This window comes from Parathielavia appendiculata (genome assembly GCF_033297405.1).
Source record: "Parathielavia appendiculata strain CBS 731.68 unplaced genomic scaffold N657scaffold_7, whole genome shotgun sequence".
Classification (NCBI taxonomy): domain Eukaryota; kingdom Fungi; phylum Ascomycota; class Sordariomycetes; order Sordariales; family Chaetomiaceae; genus Parathielavia; species Parathielavia appendiculata.
In genome coordinates, this window is record NW_026944226.1 from 1220916 (window position 1) to 1234919 (window position 14004).

The window sequence follows — 14004 nt, forward strand, 5'->3', positions numbered from 1 at the left end:
GCATTGGCTCTTAATATTTACACAGCCAACTCACTCCATCATGGTCACCGTCAATTCGGACTACTATCCCTCGGGCCTTCGGCCGTGGGAGGGAAGCAGGCTTGGGCTGGACATTGAGCATCTCAACACCATCCAGGTGCCGGAAGCACGAAGCTCGCCACCCTTGGTACGCGATTCCTCATAGAACTGACCTTCCCTCTGTCCCACGTGCAGGAGCTACCCAGTGCAACGCAATCCAGACGGGAGGAAGCTGACCGTGACACAGACTGTCGCCAGGGCGCTGCGCGAGCACTGCAATATCCCCTTCGAGAGCTTCTTTCTCGCCACCCATCTGGGGGGTGGGAAGTTTGCCTACTTCACCGGGCCTCAGCCCATCTTGGAGGAAGACATCCGTAAAATCTTTCGGAGGGAGAAGTTCCTCCAGTTTCAGAGTCGGACGCTATCAAGTACGTTTTTGGGCGGCTATTGCCCTCAGTTTCTCCGGTTGCTGACCTCGGCCAGGAGAAAGTCTGTCGCAGACGTACGAAGATGACTACGGACTCGATGGCGGCCACCCCGGTCGTACCTCTACACCCTCCAGCGGCCCGTGGCAGGTAGAAGCCAGGGGTAGAAAACGGCCGAGGAGGCAAGGGGCGCTACGGCGAGACCAGGAGGATGACGTGCCTCCCGTCATTGGCAACACGAAGAGGGCCTTGGTGATCGGCGATTCGAATGAGGTGTTGAAATTCTACGATCATAGGTTCAGGTGCATCCAGCAGTCGGCCTGCAAGGAGATCGCCAAGGCCTTCGTCAAGGTGATTGCGCCCAAGAAGCAGGCCAACAATCCGTACACCAAGCGCGACGCCTCGGCCCCGGACTGGTGGCCTAAGCCTTCGGGCCCGGGCGAGAAGGGCAAGGTGAGGCATATCGAGCCCGACCATCAGTTGAAGAGTGGTTCGTACCGGAAAATCCGTCCCAGACTGAGGAGGCTTCACCCAACTGACATGAAGGACAGAGCGCATCACTGTCCTGAAACATATCCTGAGGATGATTATCGACCCGGCGACACGGACGCCGAGCGTCCAGAAGTTGGGCGACATAACCGTGGCCAAGCTCGAGTCGGCCGCCATGGAGGCTCTCTCGAACTTCTTTGGGGACACGAGCAAGCCCAAGAACGCAAAGAAGAAGCCTATCTTGAAGGAGCTCTTTAAAGTGGCCAAGATGGAGGAAAAGTACATGAGAAACGAAATAGGTCGGTGACCCACCCTGCAGCCTTGCGCGAGTCTTGGTAGCTGATGTCAATCGTCCGTAGACGGCACCACCCAAGTCCCTGTGACATACGATGACATGGTCATGGACTATTGTTTTGACGAGGACGAAGTCGACGACGAAGAGGAAGAGGCAGCCGCCACGGAGATTGACCGCCCCCGAGCCGACTCGGTCACCCCGTCACAGGTCAAGATGTCCCCGACCAGGGCAGTCTCCTTACCTCTCCTCCCGTCTCTTTCTCCCACGAGTAATGCTGTCCACGCCATGGCAGCGCAGTTCCAGGCGGCGCCTTTCCTTCACGAGCTGCCCCTCCGCAGCAGCCAGTACGGCCCTCCGGGCATCATGCCGTCCGACCTCCAAGACCACTACGCCTACCCAGCAGCCATGCAGATGCACGACATGCTCGCTGAACCCCACGCACATCCCGACACCGGCCGCCGCTCGTCCCTCTTCCCCCCACCCACCGAGTTCACCACCGGCCCTTCGCCGTCAACGATGTACCACCACCCCGGCGTTTGGTCCCAGTCTTCTTCGCCACAGTGCACGCCAACCACGACGACATCGTCCACCACCACTACAACCACGCCAGACACTTCCTCGCCTTTGTATGCCTACGCGCCTGCCCAACGCGCCGGCCATCACCATCACCAGCAGCATGGCCAGCACCACCATTACCACCACCACCAGCAGCAGCAGCAGCAGCAGCAGCAGCAACACCAAGAACACCAACAAACCGTCCAAGGACTGCCATTGCCCCTGCCGCTGCCCATGTCTGCAGGTATTCCGGCCCAGTATCAGCATCAGCACCAGCACCAGCACCAAAACCAGCAACATCCCACCAGCGCCGCCTATGCTGCTGGGGGACAGTACTCGCAGGGATATGACCAGCACCATCATCATCATTATCACAGTCACCACCAAGTCAAGAGCGAGAGCATGCACCTTGCGCTGCAGACCCATCAGGCCTAGCTAGTCTTGAACGTTGATCCCCGGAGTACCTCACCTCACCACCTGATTTTTTTCTGCTTATTACGCACGCGTCGGTGCTGCGTGGGTTAGAGCCGGGAGAAAAGTTTGCATTTCGTAGTAGTTGTTGTTGTTGTTGTGCGGCATTGGTCTGGAGTTGGACAACGAAGTGGGAGAGTAAGGGGAAGGGAGGTTGTGCCTTCCAATGCGGATAGACAGGCCAGGGGGCGCAGGGAAGCGTTCAATCACCGCAAGGACACGGGCCGGGGAGATGCGTGGAAGACGATACCGTGTTGATTTGATGAGTTGGCACGGAAGGTTTATAAAAATAATCAGGGGAGGGTTATCAGAGTTTGAGAATGTCGTGGAGGGGAGCGTAGGGGTTTAGGGAGGCGGGACTGTTTGTGTTGCGGACTGGTGTGGAAGTTGACGAGGACCCACGACCCTTTTCCGTTTTTCTCCTTCGACGCTGATTTTCTTGTCTGTTTTCAATGTTTTCTTCTTCCTACTGCTTTTGGGTGGGCACAATCGGCTTTGTGCTTCCTTTTCTTCAGGAGCCGGGGTGGAAGACTGAGATAAAAAGCCTGATTTCATGTTAGTGGAGTGGATAATTCAGGCTGGATGGGGCTGCCAAAGATTGACTCGAGATGAACGGATGACCCGGGGATCTTTGGTGCTGATGGCCGAGTTCACTACATCGCCTGGGAGGCTACCAAAGGTACGCTTACATTTTGGCGGGTGCTAGCTGAGGGCGTTTTGCTGGATACGGACTACCCAGGGAGGAAATCGTTTGGTTGTACAATTCCTCGATTTCTTGTCTCTTTGAGCTGATTTCCTGAGTAAGTAGTTCAACGAAGGCGGTGGGGTTGATACATACACAGCCTGGCCTGGTTTTGGTTGGAAACGTTCACTTGCCTGAAGAGAGTGGAAACCTCTTTCGAAACTCTGACCTTCCACCTTCTACATACCATTCGTGGTGTATCGTCCTCACGCATTGCAGGGAATGGCCAAGATACCCAGTCAGATGGTACTGAACGGCAGGTTTACAACGCTCCGAATGCGGCCAAGACTGACGCTTCTCCGTTGAGTGTCTCATCAGGGACGAGGCAGGAAGAGGACCCCTGAATGGACGGGTGAGCCTTCATTTCGAAGGAACAGGAGATATATTTTGCCCCTCAGGTGCCTGGACATCATTGACTGCTGTGTGATACATTTTCCACCTGCTCCCAACTATGAGAAACCGTCAGCCAGCCTTCCTAGAAGCCACACGATTGTTTCTCCTGGTCAATTTCAGTCTCCATCTCTCATTCTCTATTTTGCTACCTCTGCGCCTATTTCTTTCCTTCGTTGCAAAAGCTCCCTATGCGCTTTCCTTAATGCAAGACTGGTTCAGTTTGCTTTGATGCATGTCGAGGTCAAACACCATTTGGCACCCAAGGTAATGAACTGGCAACTCGGACTTGTGAAATACTCACTCAACCCAAAACATAAAGAGAAGTTCAGCACTCCGGTTGGCGGGAAACGTTGATAAGCAGACCCGGAAAATCCTTTTCTCCCCTGAAGAACAAGGCAAGAGTGACTTGTACTTTCCCTTGACTAGCTTGCATTTCCAAAGAAAGCGGCTGGTACGTGATGTGATGAGGCTTGCCTTGGTGTATTATGGCCTCAGCTTTTCTTTGTCCCTCCTTCCGCCGGCAGTCGTTTAAGGAAGGGGCCGCGCTGCCGGCTCTCGGGGATCATCGCCGGGTTCCTTGGGACTCAATTTGGTGGCTGCCGATGCCTTGGCTCTTTTCTCTGTCTGTCTGTCTGTCTGTCTGTCTCTCTCTCTCTCTCTCTCTCTCTCTCTCTCTCTCCCTCCCCCTCTCCCTCCACCCCCTTCCCCCTCCACACCCTCACTCTGTCTGCTTTGTTTTGGCTAGAATCAAGATTTCCTTCCCTCATCACCTTGCTACTCAGTTGACTTAACAAGAATGCCACCAAGCCATCGTATTCGGAGATGTTTTCCCTTACTGATGGATCCTGCATCGGAGCACCCTCCCACGCACCACGCTGTTCCCGTTTGTACGCCTGGATATTACGTAGCCGGCAGTCGGACAGCAGATTGCTCGACTCGAAGTCACACACCCCGTTATCATGTACGTAGACTGGTTCGCATGATGCTATCGCCGGCGGCAGCCAGGGCAGGCAGGCAAAGCAAACCATTGAGGACGCCAAAGCAGGGCTGGCCAGCAGTTCAGATGCGCGAAGCCCGTCCCGGATCCTAAAGAGTGCGGATCCTTCCCGGTCTTTTCTCAATCTATTCTCTACCCACGCGGGCGCGATCGACGTCTGCATGTGATGGTCAAGTGCGTCAGAGTATATACCTCTCCTCCCCCATCCCGGCATCTGGCGGGTCTGCATCCAGGGAGCAAAAGCAACCCAAAAAGGGCGGAGTGCCCCGGGTGTGGGTCGGCTGGCAAACCGCACGTCCTCTTCATCCACGCCCCCCCGTCAACCCCGTATCATGTCGTGTCAAGACGCAAGCCTATCACAAGGTTCAGTCTACTGAGCCTTACTGTGTTTGGCAAGCAAAGCAGTTTTCTCTCTGCTGCACGAGTTGCATGCATATGCGCATCTACTTCCGGGTCCCGATCCGGTGCCGATGGGCTCCCGTAAGATGACCAAACGCCTGGGCCCTGGGCGGGGGTTCTTTTCTGCACCGACAAATGAAAAGCGTAGCCGCACCCGGATGTGGCGCTGCGAGGGGAAGGTGTCCCGTACGGGGTCGGGCCGGGCGGACCACTTGGCCTACTTGGGTGCGACTTGTGGAAATCCAACATGAATCAAGCCAAGGGGGGCCTCGGAGGTGGGTGGTTGCAGGAGGCGTCCCGTCAGCTGAGGAGACTACGAGGAGAACCTTCGGACTAACGTGCATTTGCACTGTGTTGAGGTATTCCCTTTGCCGTAGGAGGTAGTATGGCATTTGAGCGTGTATCTTTTTGCGTAACGGTGCGGAGGCAAGGAAACGGTGGACAGGTCGTTGGTCGTGTTGCCATACCGTCATCCGTCTCTTGGTTGAATCTCTCGAGCTCATGTAACGTGGCAAACGAGGTTTTTTCCTGTCCTCCCTCAGATCATGCACTCTCCGAGCCACCTTGCACAACTGCTCTGGCTGGCATCGGCTTTCGTGGGCGAGAGAGTGACTCCCTCGACCAGAAGCTCCGTCATGTGTATCTGTGCGACATTTTGTCACGGCGAGGTACTGCATCGAAGGGTCTGGTCGAGATGTTTGCGGGCTCAGGCACTTGCTCGAAGGCCCATACAGTCATCGTGCCAGAACTGGCCGAGCAAAGAAATGATATGACTCGTCCATCTGGCCATTCTTGAGCTTGCATGAGGTTTGACCCAAACCTATCCAACGCCTGCAGTCCGTCGAGACCGTGGTGAAAATCTGTGTGATGGTTTGGCAGCGGTCTAGAAAAACACTCCGACAGGCCTCGGTTAACCTCGAGTCCTGGTCCTGGTGGGATCCTGCATGCGATAGAGCGGCTCGTAACTTTTCTTGTCCTCTTGGCTGTCTGTTGTTTAATATGTTTGTGCGATTAGATCCGCTCCCGCCGGTACAGATGGCCGCCCACTTTGGATCTCCCAAGACAGAGGACTGCCTTATGCTCTGCTTTTTCCGGTGAAATAAACCCAAGTACTCGCCACGGCGGTGATAATGGCCATGGTTGTAGCTGCCGACCTTCGACGCTATGATGCTTGCCGGCAATCAGAGGGCAGAGCCGTGGTCATACGTGACCACGAATGGATGCATCTCACCTCCAACGTGTGCAGCGTCTGCTTGTGCTGTCAAACTCGAATCTGGCAAATCTTGAAGTAATACTTAGCTCGGAACAAGCCGGATAGAATGCCAGAGCACAGCTGAAGATGATGGAGTCAACTGCGATGATGGACTCAACTGCTCGGTCGGTTGATTGAAACTACAGGGCCTTTCGTGTCGTGGTTTTCGGGAGACATGGACGTGTCCGGTTAGCATGTATACGGATAAAAGAACGCGCCTTCAATCTCCGTCACCCCCGGAGTCCGGATGCTGCTTCTCATCGTCGCCTAGATTCTCGTTGCAGTCATTCACACCGTCCTCATGGGAACTGTCCTCCAGCTCATCCCCATCGTCATCCCCATCCCCGTTCTCATCCGCATCACCTTCCCATTCGCCTTCCCCCTCATCGTTTTCGCCATCGTCTTCTCCCTCACTCTCGTCCTCCTCATCACTACTCCCCGCAACTCTTCTCCTCTTCCTCCCCCTCCCCTGTTCTTCCGATCCCTCCCCTTTCCTAACAAAAACATAACTCCTCGCCTCCCTCTCCTCGCCCCTCCACGCGCCCCGCGCAGCCTGCCCCTTTCTGTTCTTCACCACCCCTAACGTCCGCGCATGCTGATAACCCGGGTACACGCCGGCGACGAACCGGAAACTGGTCTCCACCTGCAGGCCCGCATGCCGCGCCAGGTCACGTATGTTCCACAACGTGTAGGGTTCGCCCTCGAACAGCGTGACGATGATGGTGCCGTTGGGGCAGAGGGAGAGCTGGGCGCGGCGGAAGAAGTCGACGAGAAGCTCTTGGTTGTGGCGCACTTGGCGGTTGACGTCCGTTGACTTGCCGCCGGTGTGGGGGAAGTTGAATATTATGCGTTTCATGGCGCCTGTTGTTGTTGTTGTCATGATCTTTGCGGCTGATGTGGGTGGTTTGGAGGATTTGGTGGTGAACGGGGGAAGTTTGCGGGCGTCGATGCCGTAGAGCAGGCGCGCAGTGGGGCATTGTTCGATGGCGGCGATGTTGGAGGACACGTGCGGGTATTTGTCCGAGAGCTCGTCGAAGCTCTTCTCGAGGACCGTGGCGGTTACGTTGGTGCAGCGATGGTGGGTTATGAGGGATGCGGCGAACGAGAGGTCGCCTTCGCCGACGAGGAGGATAGTGTCGTCAGGTTGGAAAGGGATAATCGGCTTTTGGTTTTGCTGTCGATGTTGATTGCTGTTGCCTGTCTTTTGCCTTTTTGATGCTGGCGGGCCGGACCCGGGTCTCGTCGCCGGCTTCGAAGCGGGAGTGGACTTGGACCCGGAGCCGGCCTTTGCCGTCTTCTGCTGCTGCTTGACTGCCTTGACGGCGTGGTGAAGCAGACCGCGGCGTTTTGCCATCGCCGGAGAGTGCAATCGTGTAGTGCCTACGGGTGTTGTTGACCGAGTTTAACGGTAAAACTGGGCCGGAGGCCTCGTCTCGGGCGGCGACGGCAGCGTTCGCAGATGTCGGGATGGCAACCGGATGGCCAACGGCAGAGCCGAGTCGCAGCCCGGACGGCCGGGTTTTCGGAGATTGGCCGCAAAATTTAGCTCCCGCTCGGTCGGTCCCAGCCGCCAGGATGTGGATCTGAAGCGCACACCCCTGACGGTTGAGGGCTCATGTTGAACGGTCATTGGACAATTGGCGCCAAGACGGCCCCGGAGTTAAAATGTGGGATTTCCCGTTTGGCAATAACGACAGTAGGAGGGAAGCACAAAGGGGCAGCACAAAGGGGCAGCCAGGTAAACGTATGGTGGGATGGATTGTGACACTCATCTCAGACATGTCGATGCCAGATCTCTCATCCACTTTCACCTCCTTCGTGCTCTCACCGGTCTCATGGCTGTGTAGTGTGTTCCATCCAGGCACATGATATGAATTTTCCGAATCTGTCCATTAATGGCTGCCGATCTCTGGTGAAGAACAGAGCCGACCACCTCGAGTATAGGCTGTTTGTGTTCTCAACCAGCAATACTACTGCATGAAATTTCAGGTCCCCCGCGGTGTATTCATTAGATGCAGGCAGACAAGACTGTTGAGACTAGGCAACTTTCAACGTGAAGCGTGTGAAACAAAAGACCAGATATGAGCTGCCTTAAGCGCGTGCAGTTAATGCCAGCTTACATCGCCGGGACAAATGCGATCTTTGGTTTGCGAGACATTCTACCAGTATTTGACGGCATTCAAGATCATAAGGACTCAAGCAACCACCAACCGCACTGAACAAACAGTGTGCAGGACGTTTTTGTCAGTTGTCCTGGCTCTAGCACAACACGATTCTGGCGAATTGTGAATTGCACGATTCCAATTTTTCGAGCAGAACCAATAGTAAGTTGCAAATTATATACTGCTTTCGAGTATCCATAAAAGTGCATGTTCGAGCAACAATATGATATCGAACTTATCGAATAACGAAGTCTACCTAATACCCCCATCTTTCTCTGTTCAAAGCATCACTAATGATGAACGCGTTGAGGCGGAAGACGGGAAAAAAGACTGCTGTTCCTGATTCGGAAAGAGCCAGAGGGGCTGGGATTGGCCAGGGACTCGGTTAAGCCTCAGTGGGGCCAGGCTGGTGTGCCGCTGCAGTATGGGCGTGCCAGGGTGGGTACGGTTGTCTGGGGTCCGGTTGGCCTGGCCGACCCGCAGGTTGTCGAAAACCAGCGCCAGCCTGGGCGGCGGTTGTTGTCTCTTATTGTCAGGCCCTTCAATACACACCGAGCTGGAAGCACAATACCTCCAGACGATGCAGCGGGCGAGGAACAACAATTGCTGAAGGCCATCTTATTCAAGGCCACCCTCGCCTATTGTATTTCTATTATTCTGCTGTGCCAGCCTACTTAATCGTCCTCGACTTGCTCCACGGCTCGAATTAGCACTGCATGCAGTCCGCAATCCCCGAACTTTTCGTGCCATCTTCTTTTCTCAACCCGCCTCGAGTGCTCCGTCACTCTCTTTGAGCAATCCTCCAACACCTACTGCTTCTTGCTCATCATCTGCCTATCTTATCCACATTTCCAGAGCATACAGCACCAGCTCAGCGGTGGTGTCCATCTTCGATCCACTGCTTGATTTTACAAAAGACAGCGGTGCATGTTTTTTGCTTGTTCACATCCGCATCGTTTACTGGCCCTTACACCTCAGCTGGAGCCGGCTGTCCCCCACGCGGCAGACTCCTGCAACGCCTTCCACCGAGCAGTGCATAAAAAAACATTGCTCTCACCGGCCTGCAATCAGCTCATGTGCCTCCGCACACTCAGTTCCGGTTTGAACTGCTCCCCCCTCCGCCGACTATCCTCGAATCCCATCACGCCGCCAGCAGATGGGCGTGGAAGACTCGGATAAACCTCAGCAGTCCGATTCAGCACCTTCCACTTCACCTCCCACGCCAACAACAGCGGTACTCTGCTCACCTTCAACGGCACACATTCCACCCCGTCAAACAGTTCCGTCATGAGCCAGTACGGCTTTCAGACAGTCGCCATTGTCCCGGAGATGGACGATGCTGCGTCCGAGGACATTCCAGCCATACATACCGCCCCCGCTGTCCGAGGTACCTCCAGCGGCAGAGGCAGGGGGCGCGGCCGCTGGCCTCGCGGCAGGAGCGCCAAGGTCACCAAGCCAGCCCAAACAAAACCCCCTTCGGGTCGTGGACGTCGCCACAAGGTCTACGACTCACTTAAAGTCCAGGCTGCTCACGAGCGCATCCAAGAGCTCAGGCAGGCCTACTCATCCGTCGTGAGGGTGGTTAAGCCGGCAGTCCAAGAGCTTGCCGACCGCTCCATCAACGAGTTGCTCGAGGACCCTACCACCTACAAACAAGTGCCCGAATACGACGCCACAAAGAATTTCCTCCGCAAGCGCCGTGAAGACACCATCAAACAATGCAATGAGCGTCTCCAGCAGGGACTCGCCATGGTAGAGAATGTCTGGCAAGCCCAGCATCAGAAAGTCAACGAAGAGTATACTGTACGCAACACCGTCCGCTCCTAGTCGGCACAGATTCCTGACTGACATGTCACAGACTATGGTCGCCGAGCTGTGTGAGGATCGATATGGCCAGCTTCTCCTCCAACTCGACACTCTCGAGTACCTCTACGACAACCGCCTGCCTGCTGATGTGCGTTCCTCTCTCCCTCTGAGCCCTGCCCGCTGACTGACTGGTTCCCGAAGCTGCCCGCTCTGCCCGATGAAAGGTATCTGTTCAAGGCAATTAGCCAGGAGGATGCCGACTGGCAAGGGATTTTCTACCAGGTCGAGAACGGGGTCGAGGTCCCGCATTCCGGCAAGACCATCTCCGAGTTGATGGTCAAGCCGCAGACTTTACCGCTGGAGGTCAAGAGAAAGGCAGACGGTCAGCCAGAGGACGAGCCAGCGCCAAAGTCGGCTGCTGCTGCCAAGGGTGACGACCCTATGGCTCAGATGCCTCGCCACCCGGCCGGCTTGCTCGGCGCAACTGAAGCCATCGAGGAGAGCGTGACGACGACTCCGGACTCGGCCTCCAACGCCGCGAGTCCAGCCGCAGCACCCGAGCCGGTCGAGGAAGCTGGTCGGGCCGGACAGCCCCTCACCAGCGGCGGCGAAACGTCCGACGACGGGCCCGAACTCCCAATTCCCCGCAGCGCGACTAGCCCGGACGAATTCGGCGTTCGTCTCATCTCAAGGCGGCCCACTCGCATGGACGTCCCAAACAACCGCATCATGGTACCCAACCTCTTCGAGTGGGATGACCTCGACATCGGCTTCCGGGATTCGACCAACTGTGCCAAGAAGGGCGCCACCAAGCAGCGCCGCGGCAAGTACTTGGGCAAACCCGGTTCAAACTACATGTTCATCGACCGGCGGGTCGGCATCTGGGACTCCACCCTGGCGGCTGGCGAGCTGGACGAGGAACTGGTCAGGAAGCACAAGCTCCACCCGACGCTCGGCATTGTATTGCCCGACTCAGTTAACGAGTGGGAGCCCCCAAAGCCAACAGTGAGCGGTTGGAAGCCCGTCGTTTTCGTGCCGCCTAGAGGCGAGCCCATCCACGCCTCGCGGACCATTGAGAGCGCCCGTATGGACAAGGAGACAGAGGATGTCGAGGTGCGGATGAAGGTCACAAAACTTCTGCGCACCATCCGCGAGCAAGAGGACATCTCGGAGGAAGAGGTCGCACCAGAACCAGAGCTTGTGGAGAGCAATCGGGTAGAGACGCTGGTTGCTCGAGGCATCGACCCCGCCCAGGTTGCTGTTCCCCAGCCTAAGCCACCCCCCCGGCCCTCCGAGCCTGTGACAGAAGAACCTGTGGCAGAACCTGTGGCAGAACCTGTGGCAGAACCTGTGGCAGAACCTGTGGCAGAACCTGTGGCGGAAGACACGACGGCCTTCATTCAATTTGTTGATGATGCTCTCCGCGCAGCTGCCACCATCGAGGCAGAGAAGGCCGCCCGGATGGCCGCGGCAAAACGCACCCAACCTTCACGACCTTACGATGCCATTCGGGATGTTTTTACCGAGACGCCGACCGCGCGGCAGCCTTCTCCGCCCCCTGCGCAGGAGACTCCAGCTCAGGTATTCGCTGACACCAGCGGCCTTTCTCGCCTCGCGGATCTCGCCTTACAGTCGGAGACCGCTGCCCCCCAGCCCATCGTGGTCGAGCCGGTGCATTACACTCAGCCGCCGCCCCACGTAACTGATAGGCCCAATGATTATGAGCAGCCACAGACTGAGTACCCCCGACCGTTCGAATACCCGCCGCCTCCGGAACCAACACGCCTCACCTGGCAGGATGTGCCTCCGCCAGCCGTAGAGCCCGTCCGAAGCAACGACTTCCTCCGGACTGCCCTGAATCCGCAGCCGGCCACCCCTCAACCTCCCATGCCGCCGGTCCAGGATTACCCCAGCGTTACTCTTGCTCCAGCGCCCGGCCCCGGTCCCAACTCGGCGACACAAGCAGCGGCCGGCCGAAATGCCTTCTCCAGCACCGGAGGCGCCAAAGCCCTTCCAGCGCTGCGGCCGATGCGGAGTTTATTGAACGAGGCCCCGGCATACCCTGAGCCGCAAGGCAGCCCAGCCTTGCATCACAGCAACATGGTGCCCTCAAACAGCGGTGCATTCTACCCGCCCGCAGCGAACCGTCCGTTCCACAACGCGTACTCCTTCCAAGATACTGCGCAGCCGATGCAGCCCATCATGCCCCAACAATCGCTGCCGAACAATCTCCAGGCGCCACCTCTCGCTGGCCCGCCCATGGGATCTGCACCTCTGCGGCGAATGAGCACTCCGCCGCCGTACCACCAACCTATCGGCCCTCCCACCCTCGGCCCGGTGCCAGGAGGCCCCATGCACTACCAAGGCGCGCAGCCACCCCTCGCGCCAGCAGCAGGGCCGGCCCCTCGCTCGCGCCCAGGAAGCTCCTCGGCAGCGAACGCCGCGGCCTCGTCCAAGTACCGCAAGCTCGAGCCGGCGCCTACCCCGCCCCACCGGCTGTCGTACTCGGGCAACGGCCAGGAGCTCCGCACTGTCCCGTTCGACCCGCGCGGGTCCATCAAGGACTATCCGGCCGTCGAGGCCCCGCCAAAGCATGGGCCCACTCATATCCGGGGCTGGACGCACAACAATATCAGGAAAGCATCGGCCGCGCACACCCGGCCGTCGCCTTCCTCCCCCAAAGGCGACGCCGCCCACACCAGTGCCGGTGCCGGCTCGGATGAGCCATCTGCTTAGAGGGCGGGTGGACTCCGAGGCGGTGCTGGCGCGAAAAGCGTGGGCAAGAAGATGATCTGGGGTTGGAAGCGTACGAGGGATGACGATGATGGTGGGAAGCGGGGGCAGGCAAAGAAGGTCAGAGCGGCTGGTCCCGTCTTTGATCCCGGTTCAGGTCCTGTCATGACACCGGCATTTGCATTGTATTCGGCTCCTGCGCCCTCTCCGTTTGTGCCGGTTTTGTCACAGGAGATCAGCAGCAGCGCAGCGGTTGCTACCTCTGCCCCATCGGCATCGACCCAGGCAGGTCCTACCCCTCCTACTGCGGCTGCGGCATATGGGGAGGTCAGACATGCGGGAGTACTCAGCTCAGGCTCTCCTGGGGGGGTTGACGGCATACAGGCACGGAACGAGGTATCTCGCACCGATGGTGACCAGCAGAGTCAACAACGGCAAGCCATAGTAGCCGAGGGCCTCGGTAATAGGGCATCATACCAACCCGTGCGCAGTACCACCGCCACTGGTGGTAAAAAATCCAGAGCGTGGCCTGCTACGCCTGCTCCGCCGGTTCGGAGTCCGTATAACCTGCGGAAACGGAAGGCTTGAGAAGGGCGGGAATGTATGCACTGAGTGGAGGGTTCGGCGATCCGGCTTCAGAAAAGGTTACAGGTTGCTATCAAAGGCCTGTTTGAAGAAGGACAAGGCCTTCACAAGGGATTGAATATATTGATCTGGAACGAACGATGTGAGATACCTATGGATTTTGGCTTGTCGGCACCGGATACCACGTTCGTTGGGCTTCACGATTCTCATTGCGGCGCGCATCTGTTGTTGTTGTTGGTTGTACAATACATGTACGGCGAGGCGACATGTCTACTTGATAAAAGATGGGCGGGCCAGCATGGTCTTATGCGTTTTCTGATGAAGGATGAGGGCAAGAGAAAAGGGTGGGTTGGGTGTGTGGTCGGGCTAATATGCTTTTGACTGGATGGATGGTTGGGTAGACAATACAAGATGTGACTGAGTCAAGTGCTGGTTCTTTGGCGTACATGGTGGCCTGACTGGACAAAAAACTGTTCATTGGGAGCTGGTTCTTGAGATTTCCGGTTGTTGGGTGCATGCATGCAAGGTAGGACCTGCCTCTGTACTCTGGCATTGACAATTGGCCTGGTTTTTTGTTGTATACGCATTGATGTCGGCTCGGGTGGAGCAACGTTGGTGTGCTAGGTCAGCACGGAAGGTAGGGGGTCTCTTGGTGCGATGGTTTGCATCACTCCTCATAGTG

The 14004-nt window shown here is 57.0% G+C and overlaps 6 protein-coding genes across 6 annotated transcripts; 3 read left to right on the forward strand and 3 right to left on the reverse strand.

Annotated features, from left to right (window-relative positions):
• Positions 1 to 40: 40 nt before the first annotated feature.
• Positions 41 to 2217, forward strand: N657DRAFT_656640 (uncharacterized protein; the record flags this gene model as incomplete). Its single annotated transcript, XM_062794724.1, has 5 exons — positions 41 to 166; positions 266 to 446; positions 502 to 933; positions 995 to 1231; positions 1292 to 2217. 5 exons carry the CDS (start codon positions 41 to 43, stop codon positions 2215 to 2217), a joined length of 1902 nt encoding a protein of 633 aa, XP_062647166.1.
• A 1898-nt stretch (positions 2218 to 4115) lies between these two features.
• On the reverse strand, positions 4116 to 5080 carry N657DRAFT_646180 (uncharacterized protein). The gene is made up of 2 exons (XM_062793076.1): positions 4225 to 5080; positions 4116 to 4162 (listed from the first exon to the last, which is right to left on the reverse strand). The coding sequence occupies exons 1-2, from the start codon at positions 4612 to 4614 to the stop codon at positions 4136 to 4138; spliced, it is 417 nt and encodes a 138-aa protein (XP_062647167.1). The 5' UTR covers positions 4615 to 5080; the 3' UTR covers positions 4116 to 4135.
• On the reverse strand, positions 4722 to 5556 carry N657DRAFT_462400 (uncharacterized protein). The gene has a single exon (XM_062787486.1). It carries the CDS (start codon positions 5459 to 5461, stop codon positions 4829 to 4831), a length of 633 nt encoding a protein of 210 aa, XP_062647168.1. The 5' UTR covers positions 5462 to 5556; the 3' UTR covers positions 4722 to 4828.
• A 964-nt stretch (positions 5557 to 6520) lies between these two features.
• On the reverse strand, positions 6521 to 7390 carry N657DRAFT_550845 (uncharacterized protein; the record flags this gene model as incomplete). The annotated part of the gene is made up of 1 exon (XM_062787898.1): positions 6521 to 7390. A coding segment is annotated over one exon (870 nt), but the record flags the coding sequence as incomplete, so codon positions are not given.
• A 1760-nt stretch (positions 7391 to 9150) lies between these two features.
• N657DRAFT_462415 (uncharacterized protein) lies at positions 9151 to 13183 on the forward strand. Its single transcript, XM_062787487.1, has 3 exons — positions 9151 to 10001; positions 10057 to 10152; positions 10206 to 13183. Exons 1-3 carry the CDS (start codon positions 9486 to 9488, stop codon positions 12738 to 12740), a joined length of 3147 nt encoding a protein of 1048 aa, XP_062647170.1. The 5' UTR covers positions 9151 to 9485; the 3' UTR covers positions 12741 to 13183.
• N657DRAFT_681496 (uncharacterized protein) lies at positions 12792 to 13325 on the forward strand (the record flags this gene model as incomplete). The annotated part of the gene is made up of 2 exons (XM_062796393.1): positions 12792 to 13064; positions 13122 to 13325. 2 exons carry the CDS (start codon positions 12792 to 12794, stop codon positions 13323 to 13325), a joined length of 477 nt encoding a protein of 158 aa, XP_062647171.1.
• Between the last annotated feature and the right edge of the window lie 679 nt (positions 13326 to 14004).